Here is an 11696-nt window from a genome sequence, read left to right on the forward strand (position 1 = left end):
TGTGTGCTCATACTAAAGTCACGCTGACCGCAGTTTTGTACAGGGATGTGCAAGATAGTTCTGCATTAACTGGCTTGAGTGTGGCAGGCAGGCAGGTGCAGCAGGTACTCAGTGGAAGCTAACTGCCTGAGTATTCACTCTGCTTCTCAGGCAAGTTTTTCATTTTACTCCCATTTTGCACTTACAGTGTGATGCTAATTTGTGCAAATGGTGGAGAATCATGGGAACAAGAAAGGGAGGAAAATGTGTTTGTATGAACAGTCTTGGCCAAACAGCATTATGTGCCCTTTGTAAATCGTTCTTTTTTAAAATAAAGCTGAAATAATTAAAATCATAAAGCCTAGTTCATTTACAGCATTTTTTACTGCATAAGTGATGTTCAGTCACTCCCATTTAACACTGATATGAGTGGGACCAGAATCACTAGCCCCTTGAGCCGTCTGCTTGAATAGACTTGTATGGCACAGAAGAAAATGTAGCTGTTCCTTGAAATCAACATGCTGCACATAATTATCCACTTAGCATCCAGTCCAGGAGGAGGATGTATATTATCATTGTCTGTGAGGTCATTTCTGCATTTGCCTAAGACTTCAAGAGAAAAAGTGAATTTAACTTGCTGCCTTGAAAAATGATTCAAAACTGGAAAAGCTTGAAAACATCAAAATACATATAAATTATCAAAGGAGAACAAAGACAAGTTTTTCCACAAAAGTCTTCTCCCCAGGCTATAACAATGCTTTACATAGGCATGATCAATATATCCAGGCTTGAGAACCAAAGTCTTTTGGAATAAATTAGACTGGCAGGAAAAGAAACAAACAAAGAACAAATTAACATGATTTTAAACATTGCTTAAATTTTCATGAATGTAGACCTTGAGATGTTATGATGAGATCCCATGAGTCTGTGCTAATATTTGCTTATAATTAAGGGTTGCACTTTCATGTTTCATCTGATATTATAGATTGGAAATCAGCCACATGCTTACTATTTTTCTTGGTCATACTGATTTATGTACTTTATTTGCCTACGCTATTAATAATATATATGATTCCCTAAATGGCCCCATTACCTTTCCTTTAGCAGGCTGCCCCTTCTCGTACTCTAAATCTCCCTGTCTGATTAATTAGAGAAGGACTACCGTTCTTGTGATATTAGATTTGTGTTCACCTATAACAGAAGAGACAAGACTAACCCCTTCCAAACCTGTTTTGGGTAAATGGCGTATGAAGGAAAATGAGACTACTCAGCTCCACGCTTCAATATGCGTTGTAGTGGATGGAGTCCCTTCAGCAAGGGAATAGGTGACACAGCCCACTTTGTGGCACTGACACATTGGCAAAGATCCCTTCTGTGCATTCCTTGCTAAAAGTAAGATGTCATCTGGGGTTTAGAGCCCACTCTGTGCTGCACCAACCTTAAAACAATATCTGACTCACATCAGTGGATTTTACAAGTTCCAAATGCAGTTGTAGCTGCCTCATCACCATCTTCTCTGCAGAATTCTCCATATAGGAAAAATTAGCAATGTTTGGTGAGGTTATCAGCGTGAAGGGGTTTTTGAAGCAAGAGTTTAATTATGAAGAGTTTATGAAGACCCTAGCTTCATTTCAGAGAGCAAAATCTGATGATTCTCAGTTCCTCTGAAGAGTGTGCCCAGTGCCTGGTCCCTAAGTTTTCAATACCAAGATAAGCAGGACAAACAGGACATCTAAGAAGAGATCTTCACTGAATATTAAGTGAAGTCGTCTGCCTCATGGGAAATCATTAGAAAAATACATTTTTTGCAGGTACTGTTTTGAAAGAATTGGTCAGGGCCCAAATCCTAGATGGAAAAGTCCTTGTGTCAGTGCTAAAGAGCATTTTTAAGTTTTTCATTAAATCTTCCTGTTTGTCCGTTTGTGCATTTCTGAAAGGGTCCTTTGCAACTTATGTAAAGGATGGGTTTTTGAAAAACAGAAAAATCATCTAAATAAGATATGGCATAAGAAATGTGCTAATCATCTGCAAGCCAAGAGATGTCATAAAAAGTGTCAGTATGATGGATGTGATGGCTAACTGAAGAAAAATATTTCCATTTCAGCTATAAGAAAGTAAAGAAGAAGAGTCACATGGAAATTCCGAGGTGAAAGTATATCCCAGAAATGAAAAGATCAATACAAAATCTTCTACAGATTGAGACTCGTAGATAAAAATCACATTAGAGAAAAGAATTCATGTTAAGCTAGAAGTGATATATGTCATATCTTGAATAGTTTTTAACTTCAGCTTGAGTCAAAACATACCTTTTCTAAAAGCTTCCAGTCTCAACCTGAGCTTCCCTCATACTGCTAAATATTTTTTTTCTCCTGACTGATTGTTTTCACTATGTATGTGCTGTATTTCTGATCTGAAATTTTCTTCCACTTCTGACCATTAGACAGTTCAGACTTTTGTTTCTGAAGGTGAAAAACCCTCCACTTTCTATAGAGGGGCTTAGACTTGCTTCAAATCACCTCTTAACTTTTTTTGAAAAAAAATTAAATAGAACAGTCTTCTTAAATTTCTCACCATATGGCAGGTTTTCCAGATTTCAAATTGTTCTTGTTCTGCAGTTTACAGCAGGCACTTTAAAATAATTCTGCACTCAATGATACAACTGTTTTCCTATTTCTATTGAGTAGTCTTCTGCTTTGCACCCAGTCTGCTTCATATTCAGCTGAATATCTGTGATGATTCCCAGCTCTCTCTTGGAGACACTGCTTTCCAACTATGCAATTCCCAATTCTTAAAAATGTAACTAACTCGAATGTTTGACTTTGCATTTAGTTGAAAACACACGGCTTTTTAATCTGTTTGAGCACTGCAAGGTCCTGATCTATTGACTTGGGCTCTTACGTATCAGAGAAATAAAAAGGATAACCAATAGTGGTAACAGAGGAGTAAACAGAAATACCATTGGTTTGTTTACTTAAAAATACTTTAAACTCCAAGAGTTTTACCCATTTGCCAGTTTCTAATTCCCTTCACTGTAAGCAACATCAATTTTGTGGTGGCTTCAGGGTAGCATCTACATGACCCTGCTCACCCATGTGTATCAGCCTCTCTGGGTTCAAGTGAGGAAAGAAGGATGCCCAGAACCTCAGCTGCCCTACACTTGCTAGATCAGCTGACACAGTGCACTTGGCAGAAGGCATTTTACCTACTCTGTGTTATTTCTGCAGTAAGCAAGTTACCAATAAAGAAATTGTAACCTAAGGAATTTCTGTGCTTAGAGCTACAAAGGAAAGGTTTTCTTCCAGACAAAAGGGGGGGCAGATCTCCTACCTTTAAAATGGTACTAAAGGACAACCTGAAAGAAGTTCATGTGCTCACTCTCTCATCTGGTCTCTAAATTTGTGGCAAACTCAGGAGACTGGACGTGCCAGAGGCACTTAGCACAAATTGGGTGCAGTGTAGACAATACCCTGTTAATGATACTGGTGGTGCTGCTATTGCTATTAAAATGACAAGTGACTTTTTTCTTATTGGTGGCTTTAAGTTTGTCATCAAAGCAAAATATTTTAGAACAGCATTTAAAATGCCTATTCAATTGCTGAGTGTTGAGCACATGTTAATACCGTTTTCTCCAGATATGGTAGTTTATGATAAATGTTACCAGATTTTGTAGTGTTCGTGTAGTATGCTACTAAACACTAAGACAAATGGGCCCACTGAAAGGGTATTTCCTTTGGAGGACACAAACTGCAGACCACCCATAGAATATACAAAAATAGTTAAGTGTCAGCATAAAAAGCTAGAGCAAAATATTAGTGTCTCAGAATCCTAATGAATAAAAGACATTTTTAAAACAAAGACTCTACATATAGGTGTTTTGAAAAAATAACATGAAGGCCACAACAGTGTTTGGGGGAAAGGAAAAAAGAATACCCCATCATATTATCATACTGTTTGAAAATTTCTAAATATTTGTGTGCTGTGTTTTTACTTCTGGCAAGCTGCAGAGAGGTGTGTGAAGTTATGCAAAACTGTGCGGACCTGAGTCTTTATTCATACCAGCCTCTTCCTAGAATTAAAAAATTATTTGTGGAGAGGTATTCAAGAACTACACTGCTGTAAAAAGGAATTCAGATGGCCTTGCGACTGAAAACAAAAATTGCAGACCCTCCTGTCATGAGACAGAAAGCCTAAGATCAATTTGAGTAACTTTCAGAGCAAACAGGGAGAGAGTAGAATGTCGTTATGGCAGGTCTTCCACAAAACTTCCAGAGACTTCAGAGATAACAAAATCACACTTATGTCCTATCTAAATATTAGAGAAAAAAACTTTCCAAAGACACAGATATTATTTGGGCACCCAATTTCCCCAGAAGCATTTTCTGGAACAGCTTCTGCCATGTCTGGTTATATACAATACAAGTAGCAAAGGTTGAGGCTCAGCCATCACAAGCTCTTTAGCAAAAATATAAAGGTTTACTGAACTTGAAAGTATAAAGCATTGAAGCTTTGGGTATTAAATTAGCAAGCAACATGAGCGTATTATTTAAAAGTTACTTTGTATTACTGGAGAAATGTAACATTTCTCTATAAAATTGTTTTTCATTTTTAGAGAAATTCTAAAATGAGAATGAGAAATTCTCATTCACCCAGCTCTGCAGTCAGTTCCCTGGTGGCCATTTAACCCACCATCCCTCCCAGGTGTTGTGAAGGAACATGACAGTTGGCACGAAAAAAGTGCTCCCTCCCACACAGAGATTGCAGTCCCACACTCAGAGGAAACTACTGTCTTTCAAATTTTACTGTTGAGAGGGAGAAATACAGTGAAAGAGAGAAAATGTCCCAGAACAGTCAGTTATTTGGCTGAAAAGGCCAAAATTCAACCACCTCCTCTACCTCACTCAGTAATTGCAGAAAAGTACAATAGTTGCAAACTGTAAACCTGGGTTTATAATAAACCTCCTTTGTAATATTAGCTGCTCCTTAAGGCCAGATCTTACAAATTATTTGTGAGATTAGAGCCCTGCATCCACACAAGCCACATTGACTTCAGTTTTGAAGTGTTTAAAGGAACTCATGCTGCTTGATCTTTGTGCTGGTCTTTTGTATCGGCACAAGTTACCCATGCAGTATGGGATGCAAATGTGATAAGATGTGTATTTTTCTTTCGGTGCCACCAAAATCTGTTTTTATTCTTACTGTCACTAAAATAATTTTCAATAGGGAGCTATCAGAAAAGTCAAAGGCATTGGGAGAATTATTTGAAAAGTAAGTGACCTTTCCTTACCCCCCCTAGTGTCTTTTAGTAACGTAGTGATTCTGATTTATACTGAAAATAGTTGTCCTGGTTATCTAGAGGATGTGCCACAGAAAATGCCTGGTAAAATAGACTACAGCACACCATAATGTCTTTTTTCCGTAATACAAAAAAAAAAAAAAAGAAAAGAAAAGAAAAGGGTGTTAGTTCTTTTCAGAATCCACCCTTTCTGAAATATTTCATTCATCTTTAAACTCTGCTTTCCAGATGACTTTAAGCAACTGTTACTTTACAGCGCATCACAAATTATATTAAGAAAACGTTTCCAAACCAGTCCGATTACTCCGATTAAACAGAGAGCCATGTCAAGAAGGTAGCCTTTTTATTATATAAAAATGATTATAATAGACTAAGTCTCATCAGTCAAAAGGCTTTATTACTGTCTACTGTAGAAAAACGGTTTTGCTGCTGCTGAATGATATATCCATAGCTGGTCACAATATACCTCATTTCCTGCTTAGATAACAGAAGATACTAAGATAAAGTGTGAAAGGAATAAGGAGCTGTGTGATATAGATATATGGAAGAATAAAAAATGTTATAAAAGGAAAAATTAAGTTCTGCCTAAAAACTTATGTTTGAACTAAGTTTCAAAAGATAAAACAACGATTCCCAAGTTTCTGTGTGCTTACTTTGGATAGGACAGACTTGCTAATAAATCCAGGACCAAATAGGACAGAAGACTGTTTACAGACTAAAATATGCTAAGACGTTCACAGCACCTGGCACAGCTTAAAACTAAATTGTGTTATCTTACTGTAGGTTCAGAAAACTGTCTTGAACAGAAGCTGAGAACACCTCGTCGACGATGTCAGCAGCCCAAAATGCTGAATAGCCCCGAGGACAACATGTACTATAACCAGTTAAACGTGAGTTCAAAGTGGCAATAAAGCTGTTTTACTGGCTTTGTTTCCAGTTAATAATTCTGTTATTAATACCTGTTTCAGCCCCTCCAGCCCCACCCCCACGTTCTTCTGCTCTCGTCTTGAACATGTGCTTATGCTCTTTATCTGTTGCTTTCATGTCAGGATGTCTGCCTTCACGGTGAATAATTGATGTGGTTTATCAAAGACGAGCAAGATGCATGCTTCATCAGGCTCACTTGAGCCCTTTGATCAAAAAAATTATGCTGTGACTTCTGATATTATCAGCATCTGCTTGCATTCAACACAAAATCACTTTGAATTAAAAATTAACGACTTGCTGCTTTGCTTTGACTGTGTGTTCTTGGCCCTCTCCACAGGGAACTCTAGAATATCAAGGGAGCAAGAGGAAGCCAAGAAAACTTGGGTAAATATCTATCTTCTTAGTTCTAAGCAACTGTAAACAGAAGAAGTCCTTTGTGATATTACAGAATATGCAAAACTTTCTAGAGAGGTTTCTAAAAATAAACAACATATTTCTCTGCGTTGACATTGGACATTTTCTGCAGAAGCAAATGTAAAACTTGCATGTACTGCTGTCTACAGACACTAGAACTGATTCTTACAAAATATGCTCCCCAGGTCTTTCCGAGTACTACTACTACAAAAAAACAGCTTTCTTCATGTTTTTAAATGCATTTAGCCATAGTGAAAGGTGCCAGATGAAGGGTGTTGAAACAAGTTCTCTGACCTAGAACACGGGCAGAAGCCCTGCCAGCTTTGCAGCATTACACTCGCAATGGGCTTCAGCCCTCCTGGGGGAGCACATTTTAAGAACTGACAGAGAGGCCACTTAGCCCAAAAGGGAATTGCTCCTTCTCCGTTGAACTGAGTCGGTTCTCATTGTCACATGAGCAGTTGTCACCTGGTGATAGGTAGAAATCACTGAAAACAATTTACAAAAGCCAGGCTGGCTACTATACAATTGCCAAAATATTTCATTGACTGATCACGTGGACCAGAGAGAACTGATGGATGCTTGGTCTTGCAAATGCATGTACTCCAAAAGTGTACAAGAACTTTCTGTATTATGTCCTCTGTTTTTAATTAATCTTTTTAATATAACTGTATGAATAGGAGGTCTTTGAGTCAAGGTTAAAGCCCAAAATTTTGCACGACTGCACAAGATTTGGTTTATTTTATCTCCCTCCCCTAGTTTAAAAAAGTCTGTATCCCTGTTCAGGGAATAAAAACACTAGCATGAAACTGCAGTGCTCATCATACACCACAGGAAAATGAAAGCTCCTTGATGTCAATAGGGCTTTCCCCCCAAATTGGTGATGTGGTCTTTGGCTCGTATTCACAGCAAACCATCAGCTGAAATGCGTTATCAAAATTGTACCTTACTTGTGGAACATGTACAGACAAAAAAGTCACATTGCTCAAATGAAATGCCTATTTGATGCAAATAGTTGGTCTGTCATTCTGTACACCCAAAATGAAAGACTATATTGCATTTCACTGATCCTCAGAACCATTCAGAGTATAATCATAATAAAGTAATAGCAAAGTAAAAGTATGTATAAAAGCTATATCTGTCTCATCAAATCATCCCATCTTTTTTTTTCCTTTCTTGTATTAGGACTCTTCATTTTCACATCCACGGAGAAGTTTCTATTTCTGAAGATACTGACAGAATTAATTTTTTAACTTAATAAATGTTGTTTGTTTTCTTTCAAGCCAAATCAAAGTGCTGGACGGAGAGGATGAGTATTACAAATCATTGTCAGCTGTTGAATCTATCCCTGAAGATGAGAGCTTTCTTAGTTCCCCATCTCCTCCTTCTTCAAGAGGAGTGTCTTTTGCTCAAAGCTGAACCTCACTTACTCTATTGACTAATACTGGTAAGAGTATTTTCATGATGGTAATCTCTTCCAACTAACTTTGTGTGTGTGTTTATATATTAAAAAATACCGTTTCAGCTAGTAACTTTCTTTCACTAATTTAGACCTGGTTTTGTAACTGTGAATTGTCCCATTTAGCTGTATTTCTATAAGCAGTTCCAGTGAAGGGGAGCAGCACTACCTGTATGTGTTGATGTTGGTAATGGACACGTTTCTTTAGCAGCAAGGTTAGTTTATACAGTTCTAACCCCTTCTTCCCTGCTCCCCCCCCAGCTGCTGTTCCCACCCTGTGCCATCCCTTCTGTTGTGCTGGCACAACTGCTGGTAGAGCTGTGTGAAAAGTAAGATCAAGGAACTGAACTGGATTAAAAGAACTCTACTAAAAATTTTCATTTGGGGTCACAGTGAAAATGTTTTGCATTTCATTAGACTGGTATTAAACACTATCCTTTATAACTTTCTGTGCTGTGTATGGCTTTTAACACTATAAAAATGTACAGAGTAAAATCATCTGAAATAATGATTGTGACTCAATTTACCTTGTAAATATTTTTCTTATAAAGTATTAGTTTACCATAAGCCTATCGTGAAGAATTATTTCAAATATAAGAAGCAAAACAGTTTTAAAGCTAACATTTCACACACTGCTTCATATAGTCCTTGTGACTGAAACCATCATTATGACTAGTTATTCTTGTTATCCATGCAAGTATTTAATTTCTTTCTTAACCTGTATTTCTGGGCTCCAGTGATTCGTACATTTCCACAGCCCTCTTGTATGTAGCAGGGAAAAAAATGTCACCTGCAAATTTTTCTACTTGCTTTTCACTTTCTTTCCAAATCCTTAATGAAACAATATGTAACTTTCTATGGAACGCTGAGATGCTTTGCTGGTAACTGTTTCCGTGACAGAAGCTGACTATTTTATCTTGTTGTTTCTGAGCCACAGTTTTGATCTGTGACAATTCTTTGCTTCTTTTCCATAAAAGCTCTTGTAAAAAACTTTTGGGAATAAAACATTCATGTGTACCGCCTTACAAATTTGCTCACAATTTTTTTTTTCTTTTTTTTTTTGAGAAACCATGCTGATTAAATCTGACCTTGTATTATATAGACCTAATTATGACTCTTGGTTTTATCTTCCTTCGTATGGGTTTACCCTGATCTGTGCTAACAAAACTTCTTCCTTGCAGAGGTGCAATTCACACCTGTTCCTTAAGCTGCAGAATTTCTTACCATCAGGGTTCACTGGCACCAACTTTTTGACCACAGGACAAGGGGAGATGGCATGGGAAATGAGACCCAAGTGCAGTCAGGCCATCCCTAAACCAGAATAGGGTTTGACAGGAGAAAAGGTAATGAAATGGATAGTTCAGCAAAAGCTTTGTCTCTCCTAATAAACACAGAAATTAAGTCAAGCAGGGCAGATGATGATGAGAAAAGGATTCAGTCATTCCAGGAAGAACAATCCTTCACTCATTCTTCACCTAAAATGTGACAGAAGGTTGAAACTAAAAGCTAAAATCCTGCCAGAGATTGAAGTCCTTCGGTTCACTCCTCATTCTTCTCTGCTGTACATCTGGGTAGATGTACTTTAAAGGCACTTTAGAGCCTTTAAAATGTAGAGATTTTTTAAACAACAGAGAATTGGTGAGTAGCTGCAGGTGAATTAATGATATTCAAAAATGCAGTGCAAATACGAATGGCAACTAATATGAATGCATGTGTGCAGATCGCTTTCTTTACATTTTGTCAAAATACAACAAGAATGAGTATTTGTTATGATACTTCAAAAAAAAAACCATAAAACTTTTCTTTTCCTATGCAATGTATAAATTATCCATTAATTTGTAACATATTTGAATAGAAAATAACATTTTAAAAGAGTCAAATTACTTACTCTATTCTTATATTAGCATAGATCACATGGAGTTCTAGCAATATCGATGTTTTCTGGTTCCATCCATCCTTTTTGAAAACTATTTGGGAAAATAAAGTTTTATTATTACTGCAATTCACATCATTATTATGTGTAGTTAGAGTATATCAATTGTTTTAGTTAAATGGTAGTCAGCTTTCCAGTTAGATATTATAAAAACCTGTCTAAAAAACAGCAGTTTACCTTACACTGAGTAATACATTACTCTGTGTAGTTCTATTAATTTCATAAAGAAGTAAGGGAAAGTGAAAAATAATATATAATTCAGTGAAGCACTTAAGCCAAAGCCTAAGTGAAATCCCACTGAAATCAATGACATTTCAGCACGTGATTAAGTGCTTTGCTGAATGGGGGCCCGAATTAAACAAGAGCAGCTTTAGAACGTTAAATGTACATTCCTTAGGTTTCTTCTTTTTTCTTCTTCTCAATTGTTAAGCTTGTACCAATCTCAGCCATCAGAAATGGACTTCAAAGAGATATTAAGCAGTCTTTAATTGCATGGAAAGGGTAAAATACAATATATTCCTTGTTATATGTAATGCCACTATCTACATCTGCTATAAATTTTCAAATTAGTTTACTGTCACTAATATTTTTATACTGAAGTTACTATCTAAAAGCTGCTGTTGAGTAGTGTGTTCTCATTCTTGCTACTTCTTAGCTAAAAACTGTGCACAAAGCCACTATGTGCATTTTATTATTTCATAATTTATCCCCCTTTCCTCGTTTGTTTTTGATCAATTCACTTTACCCTCACCAGATAACCCCTGTGAGGTGGCCTTCTCTCATCCTCATTTTAGAGCACATATATGCCTTTAGATTATTATCCTCAGCTTGCTGTAGAGCCATGCAGTCACATTAAAACTAGCCAGAGTTGAACTTCTGTTCTCACATTGATAGATGTGTGTGTTTGGGTTGAATTATTTGTGCATGAAAAGGAGTACAGGAGACATGTCAGTGTGATGATCGTGGTCAGTGGGAGATTATCAACGTGAATTGCTTAGATTTTCTTGTTTGGTTTTGATAGCATTGAAGCGTTGTTCTGATTTATTTCCTTTTGTGTATATTATCCTGAAATATTAATGTATTTTGCTTAATAGTTCATAACATATCCTGTTCTTCATATTTTATAAAAGTGAAGACTTTAAATCCTGTTAGGAAGAAGAACATTTCTTAGACAGTGTGTAATATATTAAACAGTTTTCAGCATCTGGGAGAGAAAAGGGTGAAGCTCAACAAGGGATTTTAGTAGATTACTTCTGTAGACCTTAACGGCACTAGAAACCAGTTCTTGCTGAGGACAATTTCTGTCTTTCAGTTATGGCAGCTTAAAAACTTCTCTCTGTGCCGACAGAAATCGGTCAGGGAGCTTTCGGAGATTAGCCCCTTTCATTTGGTAATTTTAAACGTACTTCTCACTTAAACATTTACATCACTTTAGTAACAAAGGGACCTTAGAATAGGAGTAAATTGCAGCCATCTTAAATTTGCCCCTACTGTGACCTCCCTCACCCATACACTGTAAGAGTGGTGGAATGGGCTTTTGTGCACTGAAGGTCTTTTAAGAGGCCCCTATCAGGCCATCCAAGGAGCTGTTGTTACTTAGAAGCTTATAAAATATGGCTATAAATAATGTAAAGCTAAAGACTTTGCTAAATCCAATCAGACCAAAAGTTGATTTTCCTTTTGGTGGTAGC

General features: G+C 37.0%; 1 protein-coding gene across 13 annotated transcripts in view; it reads left to right on the forward strand.

Annotated features, from left to right (window-relative positions):
- The window catches only part of MYO3B (myosin IIIB), a 213651-nt gene extending 204550 nt beyond the window's left edge, over positions 1-9101 (forward strand). For 10 of the 13 annotated variants that reach the window (XM_069781384.1, XM_069781385.1, XM_069781383.1 and 7 more), the window contains 3 exons: positions 6056-6162; positions 6537-6583; positions 7897-9101. In XM_069781384.1, coding sequence (XP_069637485.1) covers positions 6056-6162; positions 6537-6583; positions 7897-8032 — 290 coding nt within the window. In that variant the 3' untranslated portion in view covers positions 8033-9101. Of the gene's footprint in view, positions 1-6055; positions 6163-6536; positions 6584-7896 lie in introns of those variants that run through there. The other 3 variants (XR_011324318.1, XR_011324319.1, XM_069781388.1) reach the window with 2 other exon arrangements.
- Positions 9102-11696: the final 2595 nt, after the last annotated feature.

The sequence above is a fragment of the Haliaeetus albicilla genome, chromosome 4, assembly GCF_947461875.1.
Source record: "Haliaeetus albicilla chromosome 4, bHalAlb1.1, whole genome shotgun sequence".
Taxonomy (NCBI): Eukaryota; Metazoa; Chordata; class Aves; order Accipitriformes; family Accipitridae; genus Haliaeetus; species Haliaeetus albicilla.